This window comes from Scophthalmus maximus, chromosome 4 (assembly GCF_022379125.1).
Source record: "Scophthalmus maximus strain ysfricsl-2021 chromosome 4, ASM2237912v1, whole genome shotgun sequence".
NCBI lineage: Eukaryota > Metazoa > Chordata > Actinopteri > Pleuronectiformes > Scophthalmidae > Scophthalmus > Scophthalmus maximus.
Window position 1 is genome coordinate 12,535,597 of NC_061518.1, and position 17,415 is coordinate 12,553,011.

Genomic DNA, 17,415 nt, shown 5'->3' on the forward strand with positions numbered 1-17,415 from the left:
TACATATTGGACCCCAAAACTCACACTCCAGAAGGTAAATGAATTAATCAAGTGTTTTAGTTCGACTGAAAAAATGCGTTGTTGTACCAATGACCACAATCCAACGATTCGTTAACTCAAAACAAACAAACATCAAAACCTCTCTTTAGAAAGCTGCAGCCAGGTCATTTTTATTGCCAGTTAATTGATTGTGAAATATTGTTGGTGATTCATTTTTCTGTCAAACAGCTGTTAAGCTCTACAAATCTTGCAGGTCCACATCAGGATCCACGACGAAGGCGTGATCATCGTGTTGGGTGAGTGTCCCAACATTCAACTGTGGCAAAGGAGGAACTCGTTCTGACATCTGACTCGAGGTCACGGGCCTCGGCAGCAGCACAATATGTAAATGGAAACATGAAACAACTTTTAACGCAGCAACGTTCCTGTGAGCTGCATAATGGATTTCCCCCGAACGGTTGTTTTCACTGTCAGCTTTGCAAGTGTGAGCTGAGGCGAGTGAAAGTGATCAGAGAGAAACATAAGCTTGGGTCCGTCCCTCCCTCCCGTGCTCAGGCACTCGCACCCACAGATGTCACACATCTACATGAGCGATCCCGGGGCTTTGAAACCCCTCAGCTGTAAAGATGTTGATATGCTTTAGATGAACACCGAGGCACCGTGTGGGTGGATCTCGGGTCTGGCTTTATTGAAGCTCTATGTAAATCTTCAGGTCACGAGACTGTTGAACAAAAGCCAGGATGGTGTGTGTTCCCAGTGTCCTCGTCGCGGTTACGCTGACATTTCTCAGTGCCTCTCAGCTGAAACCAGTCTTACTAGCTGGCATCAATTTGGAGGAGAGAAGACAAACGTAAGCCCGTCTGCCTGGGATTTCTTCAAATGTGCGGTTCAACAACGTGCTGTGTTTTCCCCTTAGCTGAATCCCTCTGCTACTCCCGCGTCTTGTTGGTCAGTGATAGTCTGTCTCACTGTAGCCCAAATGCAAATAAGCATGATTATGAGCGCTCCCTTGACCCCCTCGACTCTCCCGTTCGCCTTGATTGAGCGTGGCAGGCGGAGGAGGGGATGGATATAATGGAGTCCGCCAACTTTAATGAGACAAATCTCAGCTACGGGCTGACATTTTGAATAGTCCTTGTGAATGACAGTGTCAGCAGTCACCTTTACCAAAGCTTTCCACGGAAGGTCCCTGTAATGATGGAGGGAATTAAAATGGCCTCCAGAGGCGGTGGAGACAGGAGCTGCAGGATTAGGGTCCAAAGCCACGCCTCTTAAATGAGCTCTCCTGCCACACCCCAAATACAGAAGCTGCCTTTTTCATCCGAGTGCAGCTCCCCACCGGCCACGTGAATCATCACCCTGAGATCTGGAGGTGGGATTACAGCGAGTGTTAGCTGTTGACCACAGCGACATTTGTTGGGATGAGCTGTCCCTCACATTAGCTGCCCCGCCCTTCGCTCCCTCTCACCCCCCCCCGGGTTGTTTTTTGTGTCTGGTGGCGGACGGGGACAAGCTCTGCTGTCATTACAAACTTAATAAGAGCCGAAGTGAGATTGATGAGGAAAACAGCAGCATCAACTGCTCTTTTAATTAACTCTTGTCCCATAATGGTGCCGGGACGGAGGCAGCGAGCAGAGAATGAGGCACTTTCATTCTCTTTCTGCGACTTTTCTGTTTTGTTGCCTCGCTCACCCCTGATAATGAACAGCCTTCTGGGACCCAATTACATCCAAGGCTGCATTAGGAGCACAGCAGGCCCAGTGGAAACTTCAGTTGAGTTTCCCCTCATCTTCCCCCCCTCCGCTCCCTGTTACCCTGCTGGAGATGGCCTTCACTTGATTGAATTTAGAATGCCCTCCTCCGAACACACACACACACACGCGCACACGCGCTCGTCTTTTGTTACCTTCACCAGTTCTGAACCCACATGTGGTTTATGATGGAAGCGAGGTATATGCTTGTTGTTAGCTGTCCTTCACTTGGTAACTGCTCGCACTGATAAAGTGGCTTTGTGTGCGATGTGTAATAGCCACCGCAGATTGGTGCACTTAAAGCCTGTTTGTGTGCCGTGTCCCCGTTGCAACATGTGAGGGCGCCTTGTTTCAATAATTTATTTCATTCAGCAAACTGAATCGCTTCTTTTTATAATGCTCTTTTGAGTACAGGGAGAATCACCTGGTAAAAATGCCCAAAATCAACATTTCTTTTTGGAAAGGACCATCGACTGTGTAGAAGAATGGTCCGGAGAGTGAAGCCAATACTGTGTGCCTAAAACCTGTATTCTCTCAAATGACCAGCAGAGGGCGACTCGACTGGTTCCAGAAAGATAACCATCTATAGATTAAATCTATGGGTAGAAGATCTATGATAAAATGACTTTACTGCTCACTTGATTAATAACGTCATTTAACATGTTCCCGAAGTTTATATTCTCAGTTGCTATTTCAGCATTCTTGTAAATTACGGTCCGATTTAGAGTGAAACAGATGATAAAGCATGGTTTACATTGGGGCGTTGATACAATGTCAGGCAGGTGTGGGTGAACGTGCAGTGGACAGACTCACACCCCTCCTCCTCCAAATGTGGTTACTTCTGTTTTCCAGGAAAATCAAGATGGCGCTGGCCAAAGTGCCGAATTCAAATTGGCAGTTCACAAACCAATAAGTGACTTCACGGTGGGTTGATTCTTCAATGAAACTTTGTCATGTGCCGCATGTTTCCGTTGAAGTTTAATGTCAAAAGCTGAACAATATCAGCACGCATCTCAAACACTGACGATAACAATGCTAACATGTGGATCTTTACCAGGTATAATATTTACAATGTTCACCATTTTACTCTAGCTTATTGGACTACTATTGGATAAATTAAGTGTAGGCACCAAAGTTATTTATTATCTGGGACTGAATCAAATTCAGTTGTTTAGAAATTCCAGTAAAAACACGCAGAAAAAAAGTCAACCACAATGTCTGTGTGAAATTTTAATGCTCATCCACCATGTTGACATCACCATCCCTACGGTCACTCCAATACTGTGGCTTCAATTTCTTCAGAACGTCAACATCATACAAGGGATTTGGAAAGAAACCATAATATATCGGTCACTATTTTTTGTGTTAACCTTCCAATTTCCAAACACACTTGACTCGAGCCGAAGGAGTCTTTATTGCGTCTAAACGCAATGCTTGGGGATATCTGAGGCATTAATAACAATTATTGGTGTTCTTTAGCTCCGTCAGACACCTTAAGTGTTGTGTATTGACTGCTATGCTAGAAAGAATGTTGCCTATTGATTTGGCCAGGCCAGGAAGCGGTGGTGTCTTCTTCCTGTAAGGCTGGAATTAATCCTTACGCGCTGCCAGTGAGTGAACACGGAAGCTTGTGTGTACGTTCGCGGTTTATCCTCTCTGATGCCCTCTAAAAAGTTCAAGATGGGCACAAACAAATGTACAAAATGAAATCCATTGTAGAAGAGCGTCACTACAATCCAATACAACCTCTGTGAAGTGAAAGATGCTTTGGGTATCTCTTATATCAAGTGTTTAGAAAATAAAATAATTATTTCCCTTTCAGTTTATCCATACGGATTACTAAAACTTTACTTAACTGGTATTTAGTAAACTGTTGTTCTGGTTTTTATTTGGCAAAACTGAATTTTTGTGCAAAAAACAAAACGAGATATCCTTTAGTTCTGTGAGTAAATGTAAGACATTTACGAGCGGTGCAGCATCCAGTGATGTTTCCACTGGTCCATTGTCTCATCCCTAACCAACACTTTGTGTGTGCTGTACTACCATGCTTGGTCTACCTCCCCGTGGACTGGATGGTTACTAAGAGCTCATCCACTATTGCTTAGGGGCCTTATTTTGTTCTAGAAGAAAGACTTTATACTGTCAAACTCAGACATCCCATGTGATTGAAGGCCGGTGGGCATGGAACTCTCAGAGCTGCCCTCAAAGCCGCAACAACGCCTGCTTTCACACGGCCAACTTGTGGTGGGTGGAGTGGAAGAACAAAGGCAGGCTTGTTAGGATTTAGATGCCTTTATTATACTTTTATTTGGCTGCAATTTTTTGTCTATCTGCCCATATTCATTAAGACGTTGGCTACACTGGCTTGTGGGGTCTATGAATATAGTTACTGTAAGTGACTCAAAACACCACAAGCTCTACTTTCCTTGTGCAGAAATCAATATAAAAAAACTTCATCATGAAAAATAGATTCATATTCCTTTCAGCTCGTGTGTTCAACTTACATTCAGTAAAAATCTATGAAATTAAAACACTATTGTGATTCAGGACATTCTAAAGAATAACAATTAATAGCACGATACAAAATAATGTTTCACCCTACACTGTTACAATTTCTAATCATTTATATAATATATATTCTGAGAGTGTAATAATTCTAAAGAAACTAAAAGAAACAACACATGTAAGTTAAATTCTTAAATGAGACAGTGAACTCAAAAAGTATAAGTAACAAAAATAATTTCTTGAATGACATAAATACATGTTTTCAGCTTTCATACATTCTTTTTACCACATTCTAAAATATTTCACAAAAAAATCCCCTTAAATGTGTTTTAAATTCTTGTCATTCATAAATGTCCATGGGATATGACTGTTGGAATGTGAGTCATCAAAGTGATGGTAGGAAGTAGAAACTCTAGTCATGGCTGCTGGGAAGACACAGGCTCTGAAAGGCTGGCAGTGACTCGTGTCCTCTTCTTCGGGCTCTTTGCTCGACCAATCACAGCTCCTCACACAGTCAGGGAACTGTTAAAGCAAAAGAGACTTTATTCCAAAAAATGGATGATCAAAGAGCATTAAGGCTGCTACAAACAAGACTACATAACTACTAGATGATTCCTGAGGCTGGGTTTTGTTTGAATTGTTTATACTGCTGCCAATTTATTAATCTTGAAATCTGTTTTGGTACCAACACCAAGACAAAACCTTTTCTGAAACTTTATCAAAAAACGTCCCTTTTCATTTCAAGGGCACTTCGCTCATTATAGTTCATTTTAGTTCTGTTAAATTATCACTTTGCTACAGTTGAACAAAAATAACCCCCAGTGATGTCATCAGGAGTCTTTGTCAAAGAACACAATTGAGGTGAATTATGGGAAATTCAGTTTATGGTGTAAGCAAGGAGATGCAAATTTCCCATCATTGGTGTCGCCCTGCGAGAGCGACGCGAGATTCACGTCTCTAGCTCGAGTTGAAATATTTGAACTCGGGTGAAATATTTTTGTGACGCGAAAGCCAGCTAATGTTGAGATTCTCCCTAAATCCAAGTCTGAAAAGAGAAGCGGGCAAGACTCGAAGTAACACGAAGTACAAACTCACTCCGCCTTTGGTGTGAACGCACCAGTATGCTTTGAGTTTTGTGTGTTTTTCATTTGTCTCTTGCGAGTCGTCCAATGAATAAATGTTACTAACCTGCAACATTACAGGAACTTTGGCTTAATAAGGTCAGTCAAAATTGAAGTAAAAGCAAAATATTACGTAGTAAATACACAAAAACATTTGGTGTCAACTTGACAGTTGTTGCCTGGTCTGTATCACAAATAGGCGAGTTTCAACACCCAGCCCTAATGATGCCTCGTGTGTATCAGGTTCCTAACCTCTGCCAATCAAACCTTTCTTTGTGCTTGTCACTATCCCTGTTAGGAGTTGACCCACCAGAGCACTGAGCAGGTCTCCAGCATCCGTGGTGTCACTGAGGCCCGGTCGATATACAGCAGCTGCAGGGAGAAGACATCGACTGTCAGCTGGCGAGATCACAAGAGCTAAAAATGCTCCTGTAACAATGCTGCCTAAATCCCCAATCAGAAATGGCTTGCGGTGAAGTTGATGGCTTTTTTAAAAATGTATTTGTAAAAGACGTCTCTAACCAGATGTAAATTCTAACAGAATGCAAATTTGCTCTGCTTATTCCGGCCGAGTTTCCACCATGTCCCAATCCCTCTTAAGCTCCTTGTTGACCGCCTCTGTCAGCTTTGTGTACACAATTGGCTCCTCAGCTATTCCGACTGCATCGTTAACGCTTGCCCCTTTTGTGCTGCTCAATTCCAGCGGAATAAACAGAATCACACGTGCAAAATTATTTTCCAACACAGATAATTAGCCGGGGAAACAATCCCAAGTATGAATAGTAATGTGCCTCGCTAACATTAGAACTTTAAAGTGTGGGAAAAGAGAGATTTGAATGCCAAGGGAGAACGAGCTTATCAAATAAAGCTTGAAAATGTGCAGTGAATGAAATGAGTCAATCATTTTAATGTGAGATGGGAGCCCCGAGGAGAATAAATAAGCAATCGTCACATCATGCAGAGAGAACAAATGAGCATGGTACACAATTAGGCAGGGTCACATTCTGCCGGAGCTCTGAGCGTGGGATGGGCTAATGAGCTGTGTGAGTGTGTGTGTCTGGATGAATGTGTATAGGAAGAGATGGAGGAAGAAGGAGATGAAAAATCTGAGCCGCCGCCTTCAGAAATTCTGATGCACAGACTGAGAAGTGGCAAGCCGGGCAAGAGACAAAGCTTAAAGTGAGAAGGGCTGGTGGAGAGGAGGTGGGCTATCAGTGGACTTGGCATCCGGGGGGCGAGTACACACGCAATGGGCAGGTGCAGCAGCCGAACAGACAAAAAGAATAGGAGGACCGACGGAACGGAGCTTTCAAAGTCAACTCATAGTTATTAACTATTCAATCACATAAAGGAGAGCTGAAGGCGTGAAAGGTTGCGGACCGAAGCACTTTTGCTTCAGTGCATTAAGAGCCTGGTCCGGCACTCTGGCTGCGTGAAAGAGAAATAGATTGCCTCCCAGGAAGATGACTGCTCAAAGGAGTTGGCTTTTTTCCCCTTAATAACAGCAATCTGCTGTGAACATCTAATCCTAAGTACCATTTACACCGCATTTAGATAACTTCTGCTCGGAAAAGCGTACAATATGAATATTTCATTCCCCGATGTACAAATAAACAGAACAACCTCCCCATCAATCAGGGGACATTGTCAAAGTAAGTGACCTGGAAGAGCACATTGGTAATGAATGCCACATTGCTGGAAATGCACATTTTTGGCGTTGTGGTTATATGGCAAAACTGACTGAAGTGGAAATGCAATTCTTCACAGAAGCGTAAAACATATTATGTTGTGGAGAACATCGGTCTAGTGACCCATATGGTGATTAAAAAGGAAAACATTAAGTCCAACACTCGCAATGTTGATGACCTGAGTGACACAGACACAACAACGGACCGAGCATGGACGCTGTCCCTCAACTGAAGTACTGGCTCCATCTTTGCCATTAAAGTCAGATATGGATGCACCATTTAAGCCCCCTACTCTCCTTCTCAGGGGCCTAATTCTCCCTCCTCAGAGGTGGATAAGAGGGATCAGAAATCCATCCATATGCATGGCCAACTATCTGTGGAGGGGATGGCAGGTCTCAGACTGGCCAGCTTTCAAAAAGTACTGGTAATGACACTTAATGAAAGCTAGGGAGCCGGGCTCTGAGAGGGAAAGCCTGTACATGTACTCCCCCAGCCCCCACCCGGCATGCAGACCAAACCTTCAGACACCATAAATAAACAAACATGCTGCGTGAGACGAGGCGTGGTCTTTCACTAGCCTCTCTCATGCCATTTCATCCACTTATTAATCTATTTATTATTATTCCCTGGATCACTGGTTTGCTTTCAGCCCACCTCTGTACGCCCGGCTCCCTGCAGGGTCTCTGAACACCCCCAAACATTAGATGGACTTTGCAAGCCCCTGGCCATTAATGGGCTGAGTTTGCTCTCCACAAATAAACACAGGAGAATGTCACAGATCTCCGAATACCAATCACGCCGCTTAATACACTTTTAAGAAACTTAACCAAACCCAATGTGGTCTTAGATTATCTGTCATCTTTTTAATTGGACTAGTTTGGCACACAAAGGAGCGATTGTGTCTCCTGTGATGCAGGTGATATCGCTGAAGCTGAGGAGAGAAGGATGGGGAGGGGGCGTCCTATTGCTGCAGTGTCGAGAAGGGAGGTGAGGCTCAAAGTAAACAGAGGAGATGAGGGGATAGAGAGGCTCTTCTTAGCACAAGCCCCTATTCAGTACAGTCAACACATGGCAGATTGAGTTCACATCTCTCTGCCCTCGATCTCGTGCTGCCTCCGTTCTGCCACCACCCAAAACTTATCCCTTCAATCAGCACCAATTTCCCTCCTTTCAGTTCCAGAGGATGCTGGACGGGAATGGGTTGCAGGCAGATTCCCGGTAACATAAATCTGGCTTACAGTGAGGCAGGGTGGTGTTGGATGAGAGAAATGAGATGCCTTCAACTGTGGGACACCGAGCCACCAACAAATAACACTCGTCTCAAGCAACACGTCAAATTCATATTTTATTTAGGAAACAGTTTGAAGTTTCCATGGTGACGCTTGAGTGACATTTAACTTTCAGAACCCTATGTGGTCTCGGTGAACACTAACAGCAACTAACACTTATGTGTCTGTCTGGCCAGAGGAGAGAATGTCATTGGGTCATTTGGGTAAAAAAGTTTGCCGAGTCTGAGCAGCGCCGGGGAGGTGAGACCTCCCCCTCTGCTGCGCCCCACACTCTGGTTACGGCCACCGGCGACATTGCCCCTGGTAGCTGCACAAATGTGTCTTCGGTGTTAACAAGCTTTAGCCATCAGTAGAGGACCCAGGCCACACAGGTGGGGATGACACGGGCGGGGCAGAGTCGGGCCGATTACAGTGCGGGTCACTGTGGGTGCGGACGGAGAGGAGTGCTAAACATGGTGGTATGTAAAGGAGAGGCTCTGCTCTGAGAGACGGAGAGAGAAATGTGCTGCGGCTGCGTCAGGACCCAGAGGCACAGCCCAGGGGGGGCGGCGGACTTCAAACACCGATGTGCAGGCTGTTCAGGGCTCTCATGCTGCTGATTTCACAGCTGGAAAACACAGACCATTAGTCACAAAAACACACCGAGGCCTATGCTTATCCCAGAATGAGAAGAAAAAAAAAAACAGCCAATAAAATCTTGGGGAGTTTTGCGGTAGCTTTGCTTTTCAGCGTTACTGTCTGTGATGAGTGTCTGTGATGAGTGTCTGCTGGCGAGTGTTCGTATTGACCCGTGTTTCAGATGAGCCACTCCAGAAACACTCACGCTCGGTCTGAAAGCTCGCTGCTTTGTCACCGACACTGTCTCTCGAGTCCGCCACAGCGAAAGCAGAGAGCATGTAGTCACAGAGAGGGGCTTGTATAGATTTGCCACCCCTCTTTCGGAAGAGAACTGGGGTCTTTGCCAGGACTGTAACAGTTTAACACAGTCGAATGATCAGAGCAAATCATTGACTGTCTCGGGTCAAGATGTCTGTAGTGTGTCGTCTGTAAACTTGGTCAGAGAAGAGAACTACTATACTACGAGGATGTAACAGTGTGTATTTGTGACCAATTGTATTCATTTTTGTTGTTGTTGATCAAGTGGACATATAATCTGGCTGCACTGAGCGTTCTTTTTCTTTTTGCCTTCAGGTTTCAGCAGCAAAGACGAGATTCATTGATGCTGATGAAAATGATTTGTTTCTAAACAAAGCAAAGTAAAGCTGCTTTCAGAAATGAACTGAAGTCCGGATATTTTCCTGAAATTCTCCAAAAGGGGCTGTATGTGACAATGCAAATGTCTGCAAATGTTGCAACGGACATTTTCCAGAACTTTTCCTGCCAGCCCCATCGATAGATTTCCAAAAAATGTCAGTGTGAGCCCATATGTAAGTTGTTGATAACTTAAAACAAAAACACTGCTTCCTGCAGCAGAATTCATGTCTGAAATTACATCAAACCACACCTCACGTCATGTTGCTATACTAACACATCACCCACTCGACTCACTGCAGTGCATACAGTACCACATCCTGTGGGTGCCTTGCTTTAAAAAGAAGCTAAAGACCGAAAAGTTGTATTTTCGGTGACCTCTTCTGGTTCAGAGTTCCTGCTCTGTGGCACCGGTGACCACAGCCTGCATCCATGTTGGTTGAGCTCAACGGTGACACACAGTTGTTCATCTGTGCAGCAAGGTGATAACTTCAGACATCAGAGATCAGCAGAAACAAGATTGAACTGCTATTTGAGGAAGTCTATTTCAGCTGCAACGCACTGTTTACTTGGTTTGCTATGAATTCATGCATTTACAGCTTATTCCCAGCAAGCAGCTGTACTGTACATGTACACCCACAGGGATATATATGGTCTGAGGCCACATTTAAACTCTGTATCAACAAAATAAATCTTCTAAATATAAGATGAGTGAAATGTTTTGTGTGTTTGATTAGCAACACAAATAAACATGAGTATGGGTGAGGAGTGGATGCTGTTGTCTAAAAAAACCAAACACATAATGTAACCACTGTAGATTAAAGCCAAAAAAAGGCATAATCATAAATATCTGCTAAATTACTTAATACTTAAAGCAAAACAGAAGTTATAATGTGTTAATATTAATGCTAACATATTTGAATTGTGATGCATTTTCTCAAGGTTTTTCAAAAATTGTATTAATATTTCTGTGATTGCCTAACATACAATTAAAACTGAAAAAGAAAATTTGACCTGCACCACCTGGTAAATTCTTGGTATATACCTGGATATTCTCTCAATCCTCCTCTCGTCTACCTCAGCATTAAGTCTCATGACCTCAATTTTCCAGCTTCCACACCCTCCTGCAGGTGGGTTCACATGCGCCTGCAGACACACACACACACACACACACACACACACATACACACACACACACACATACAGCACTGTATTTTACGCACTGTAGCCTTTGATAATGAAGCACAATTCTCATCTGTCCACTCTCTCTCTTGGCGAAGATGCATGATCTTCTTCTGCTCTGCACTTTTATTTCCACTGCCAGTTTTTCATTTACTTGCCTGCAGCAATGCTGGAATATGATAAAATGTGCATTAGCTATTGTTGGGATGGAAACCAATTACCGTGAAAGTGCAAAGAGATCCCAGTCGCGGCGCGGGACCAACCGGTTACAGGACAGCATGGTGTGGACACAAGCTCATCTGACCGCGAACAAAAACCTCCACCTCGTACTGCGACAGAGATGGAGGAAGAACGAGATGGGGAATAAACGACAGAAGCTGTGGGAGGAAAACATATAATAAAATATAATAAATAATGATACATCTGCAGCAAACAAATAGCTCAGCTGTTGCTAGTGTACTTCTATAGTGAAAGACTAAAGGAGTGTAACTCCTAAAAAGTAAGAGACCAAGGGAGAGTAAGACTTGTTATGGTGTTAGACTGATGAGGCCTATGCATTTGATATAGTTTGGCCCCCGGAATACATTAAAGTTACAGCGATCTCCGAGAGAAAATATAACTACCTTCATTTAGACAAAACATCCCTGCTGGCAATGGCTGCCACTCTTGGCCCCCTGCAAGTTGGATCCTCAGCTCTGCAAGCCTGCACTCGCTCATACAAGCCTGCAGGGAGACAAAAAATAATGAAAGATGGTATGAGCATTTGTGACTTGAAAAGGACAAAAAAAAAAAAAATCAAAAAAAAATCAAGCATTCACTTGAGCACAACAAAATCTGAGTCCTTCTGAGTGAAAGAAGAGAAGGATGAAACACCACAAATGCTGCTAAAAACTGAACATCTTTGTACAGCATGTTAAATAAAACATGTCGGGGTCTATGTATGCACATAAAGGAAAGTGCACATCTTGAATATTTGGGAGATGTACCTTTAATTGACCAGGGAAGAAAAACTATACTGTACTGTGCTCTGAATCAAAGTAAAAGTCTCTTTCACCTGTGTTTTCCTCAGTATTGTGAACAGGGGATGTGATGAGGCACAAACATGTCCCCCATCTTCGTCTTCACTGCCTTTGACCAGCGATATTGCCACTACCATCACAATGTCTGCCCAGCTGTCAGGTGATGAAGACATTTTTAATAATGATTATATATTTGCCTTCTTCGCAGTATCACAGTTTGCGTATAGCCACCCAGAATGAGGATCTATAGCTCCATCACTGAGGATGCCACCGATCAAATTCACTCTTATTTCTGCATGACACACATGGGGTGGCCTTATAAAAATATAAGTCCCTTGTAGGTTACATCCTACACTTTTTCATGAAAATATGTGCGAAGGCTTTTGGTGGCTACTCTGTTGTGTCACTCAGCTCCCCAGCTTGAGCTACACAGCCATTTACTGCTAGTGGGGGGAGAAGGAGGCTATGAGTGAAGCACACAGCCGCCATCACAATGACCTTTCCACAAGCCCAGGGAGCACGCAATGCAGAGGAGAGGCAATAAAAGTAATGAAAGAAGCAAAGGCAATTAAAGTGGTGTGTGTGAGGGGAGCGTGGCGGGGATGAGCCTAACTGGAGGCAGCCCTGGAATGCACTACAGCTCCATATCCCCCATAATCCCTGTGTGATCGCGGAGCAACCCTGGTGTGCTCCCAGTCTGATCATCCTCTCGCTGCATTCACCAGCTAATCCGTGCAAAAGGACAGCCGTGCACATACACTGTACACACACGCACGCACACACACACACGTCATTCAGCGGTACACACATCTCTGCACACACTGCAAGAGTAATTATTATGGGCTGCATACAACACGTACTGCACGACAAACTGAGGAAACTACCGAAAATAAATGACCAAACAAACATATTCAGGCACAAATGCTCGCACGCGCGCACACACGAGTTTAGTTCTAGAAAATGAGTTGCTCTCCTCTCGCCCTCTGCAGCGCAATGTTTCCCCGCGGCCACTGAGAATCATTAATGCCCTTCCTCTGATGCAGCCACACAACCAACAGCAATTATTTCTAATAGCAAAAAGTGAAAACAGACAGCGAAACCACAAATATACACGGCACGTAATCACAATTTTTTTTGTTAGGCTGGCTGTGTGAGGGTTGAGGAGGTGGCAGCGGCGGCTTGGACTTCATTTTCTCCAGCGGAGTTTACTGACCGCAAAATGACAAGGATGCTTTTCCTAAACCAATTAAGAGGCTGCAGCGCTGCTGTTACCATGTGACATTGACAGCACTTAAGGAGGCTGACGCCAGGCCTCAGAGATGAGCCAGAGATGTGCTCTTGGCTCAGAAGTCAGCGCGCGCGCACACACACACACAGAATTACACGTGTATGCAATCATGCATACACAGGCACACACATCCATAAAAAGAATGACACTGTAGAGAGCAAGTACACATAGAGCTCCAAACCAAAACAAATATATAACCAACAGAACAGTACACTGTGGTTTTAAAAAGAACTGCTCAATCCAGCTGATATCAGAAAACATTAAACACTACTGCATATCCAGGTCATTCATATGAAGACCTCATTATCTAATCAACTTTGAGAATACACAGAAGGGCAAAGCTACAAGCCTCCCCTTCCCATAGCAACATAATTGGATCTTGCCTGTAGTGTAGAATTAGTGAACAGAGTTTACTTCCAGAGGTTACGAGTCTACTTGAGAGAGGCTGTGTGGTCCACGCTAATGACCAGAATATTCTGTGAAGGGGCTCAAGCGTTGTGCCCCTCCTCAGCTCCGGCCGTCTTAAAAACTAATACCACTGCTGAGAAAAGAGACGGGACTCCTTTTTCCTTCCTGTTGTGGAGCACTCCCATCAGAGCTGTGCTGGGGGCCAGCAGGGCAGCGGCTGGTCAAAGTGCTGCTTAAAGAGGGAAGAGCGGGTGTGTGAATAAGCCTGATCAGTATCAGTGTTGGGGGCTGCACGGTGGTGTAGTGGTTAGCACCTTCGCCTCACAGCAAGAAGGTTCTGGGTTCGAATCCCGGTTCAACCAGGGCCTTTCTGTGTGGAGTTTGCATGTTCTCCCCGTGTATGCGTGGGTTCTCTCCGGGTTCTCCGGGTCATTGGAGACTCTAAATTGACCGTAGGTGTGAATGTGAGAGTGAATGATTGTCCGTATCTGTATGTGGCCCTGCGATAGTGTTGGTCCCGGCTGCTCAGATGCTGGGAGCAGTTACAGGCAACGCAAAGTGAATATTCTGAATTTGAAGCTACACACGCTCACACTCATGCTGGTGGCCGGTGGTTTGATCATCTCTTTAGTTCGATGCTCACCTGCGGCCTCCCCACTCTCCTCGATTGGCTATTCCAAGAAAAGAAGAAGCAAAAAAAATTAAATGGACACTCTCCTTTTAATAATTCTCTACTCGTCATTTATATTTAGTTTTGTTGAGAATCTAGATTTAAACAGAATTATCCTCTGTGCAATCTTTTGTTCACACTCACAAGAACTCCAAAAGATCCCAAAGGACATGTTGGATATTAAATAATGCAGAGAATTGTCTTCTTCTCCATGATTGTCTGCATTATTCAATATCTAAAAGGCTTTTGGGATCTTGTATTTTCTACTTCTGCCTGCTGCCTCACTACAGAGCACCTGTCGGATCAGCCCGAGCCTCTCTGCGTGGTATTGGTATTGCCACATTCAGGAAAGTAAAAGTCTAATCGATGACACAGTCGGACGTGAAGACAATCACAACGCGAATGAGCTCAAATGTCTTTTAACATTTATCCAACAATATTGGGAGCGGTTGCACTCAAACCACCTGTTTGCTCTCCTGGGTGAAGGCCAGCTCACACTCTGCTCTTAGATTCCGTCCTCTGGGAGCTGTCAGCCTCTCTCAAACAGGAAACAACACACGCACGCGCACACACACACAAAAAACCAAAACACACGGAGCATCAACTAAAGCGTAACTGGCACAGAATCTACTGTTTTTCAACTGAAATGTATAATATCCAACAGTGGTTCTGAATTTTGTTGACCCCTGACCCCTTTTGGCTCGTCCCTGTTTGCTGAGTGGTGAATAGTTTCTGAAGTATAATTTCCTTTTCAGGTTATTTGATTTAAAACCATGAACAAATCAGTGTCTATGAATATGAAATAAGCAGCATCTTTGACTAAGTTTTCCAGCTCTGCTTTACACTGCTACAGCTGAAACATTCCTGCCTCTGGATGGCGCTCTGCAACTCCATCACACAAACACTCTGCTACAGTCCTCCACCAGGTACAGAGAGAGAGATAATGGATGGTTGTCAGTTACGCACCTCTGTCCTCATCTCCCCTAATCAGCTCTCACATCTCATGGAGCTGCATGGGTGTCGGAGTTTCACGTAGAACTAAGTTTGACAGTCACGTTCCATCTCAACTGTGGTGGAGATTTAAAGCACATAGGTGGGCAGATGAAAGATACCCCTTGTATGCATGAAAGAGATCAAATTGGGATTAAGGAGATTAATTTCGCATGGTAATTGAGAGAGAAACTTTTTCATCGGATTTATCTAACTTTCTAAAGGATGTCAAATGTGATTTAATTTGCTACCAGATGAATGGTTGGTAAATTGCTGTGCTCCAGGCTTGTGTCCCTTTGGTTGGTGTGAAATCATATATCATCAAATTTCATGACTTGTGAAGATCTGACTCATTTCTCTCGGCTTCCTCTGGGGTTAAAAAATAATTACTAGTTTTGGAACACAAATTCAGACTGAAACTAATTCAATTTGTGAACATGGCCAGAGGGTGACTCTGAGTGGTGTATAAACGGTTGTAACTAGGCTTCAATCAGAGGACAAGCATGGCAGAACAATCCCTCTTCACAGATGACAAAATGACCTTGGAAATCGCAGTTCAGACACACAGACTGGATCATCGATTCAAATCAGGAAGCTAAACTGACAGTCTGGTGCTACTGGATGTCAAACATATTAACAGATGAACACGAACATGAATGGTCTCTCGCCAGCGAAGAGTAGAACCATCAAAAGGTTAATGTGTCGTTATTCTTGTCTGTGTAAACCGCCTGTGCCAGAGCATATACATGAGTGTCTTACATGCCCACTTCATTAGTTTATACAATTAATTCCTGCAATACAAATGTCTTCAAATTACGTTTGGATATGGGACCAGTTCATTGACATTTCTTGAAATTCTTGCTCACAATTTGTCTGGAAGATTTGTGTAGGTTTCAAACCACGGTCCTTTTTTTTGCCACTGCTTCTTCAAGTAACACTGTGCAATATGTTGAAGCTAAATTACATTTTTAGAAAATGAAAAAAGTAGTAGAGTAGCAAATTAAATTACTTTAAATTAATCCTAATGCATATTTGTTTCTTACCCATTCTGCATCAGTGCACTTCAACATTAACAAACATTATCTCAGATTGATAATTACAGCAAATAAAAAGAAAAGAAAAAGCTATTGACGGCAACCGCAGGGGAAAAGTTCAATATTTTTTGGCTTTTCTGGTAATGATTTTGATCTTGGCTGTGAGCTGTCTTTTTCTGAATTTTTCTCTCTCTCTATATTTCCTGATCCACCTGACCTGTTGCTGCAGCCTGGACTGTGCTTGGTCCATGTGACGTGCTTCAAATTGGTCTTGAAGGCGGTTCACAGGCGACAGGATGCATCATGTTATGTATAGGGACATTTCCTATAGTACCAGTGGCATTTTGTATGGGTCACAGTAGAAATCATGTATGTGGAATTAATTTAAACAAATAAATTAAATGAAAAAGTATATAATATTACAATGAAGAAAAACAAATGTATATCATTAACACAGTTCTAATAGAGAATTTGAACTAATCGAGGTGCAGTGATTCAATCCTTTTGGCTCAAAAGCCATTATTGCTATGATTAAGTGGATTTCAGATGAAAGATTTAAACCCTGATAAGATTCAAGTAGATAAAACATGCACCACTGAACCAACTGTGTGTTTACAGAGCAGTACACAGAGACACTTACTTCAATCAATATATCGATGTTTTGTAATAGGCTCTAAATGACTCAGGTTAGAGACTGCTGTGCAGCACGGGCCCTCACTACTTCTGTTCCTGCAATTCATTTCAGCTCGCGTATAAAACACGATGGCTGAGAAAAATCAAACCCAAGTCAAAAGGCGAAGTACAAAAAATGTTGTGTTGATGACATGCATGCAAGTGGCAGAGTGACCTTGACTGTCACACAGCAAATGTCATGTGGGTTTGTTTCTCATGAGAGCCTCGTGGCTCTGTCCTTGTGCAGGACCGTACGCCCGGTCGCTGATTGGAAGATACTCTGGATACAAACAACATGTTGTTGTGGTAGAGGTGACAATGTAGTAAAATACACTAAAAGAAAAGAATTTTTAAAAAATTAATAAAATAAATATATATAAGTATAGTATGTACTAAATATATGTATAAATATAACATTTTTTTTGTTGAAAAATTAAGTAAAAATAGTAAAACGCAGGGGTCTTGTTTTTCAATCACTCAAATCTTATCTTCTTCAGTGCTTACTTATTGTTAACATAACGCTCTACTGTGCTTCACTGACCCCTCA

At 43.3% G+C, this 17,415-nt stretch overlaps 1 protein-coding gene across 24 annotated transcripts in view; it reads right to left on the reverse strand.

The window, feature by feature from the left end:
* Positions 1-4,027: 4,027 nt before the first annotated feature.
* Positions 4,028-17,415, reverse strand: part of LOC118302538 — a 114,011-nt gene continuing 100,623 nt past the window's right edge. For 17 of the 24 annotated variants that reach the window (XM_035628749.2, XM_035628747.2, XM_035628746.2 and 14 more), the window contains 4 exons: positions 11,411-11,510; positions 11,009-11,164; positions 5,688-5,749; positions 4,028-4,778 (listed from right to left, as the gene is read on the reverse strand). In XM_035628749.2, the coding sequence (XP_035484642.1) occupies positions 4,575-4,778; positions 5,688-5,749; positions 11,009-11,164; positions 11,411-11,510 (522 nt within the window). In that variant the 3' untranslated portion in view covers positions 4,028-4,574. Of the gene's footprint in view, positions 4,779-5,629; positions 5,750-10,650; positions 10,752-11,008; positions 11,165-11,410; positions 11,511-17,415 lie in introns of all 24 variants that reach the window. The other 7 variants (XR_004790583.1, XR_004790580.1, XR_004790582.1 and 4 more) reach the window with 7 other exon arrangements.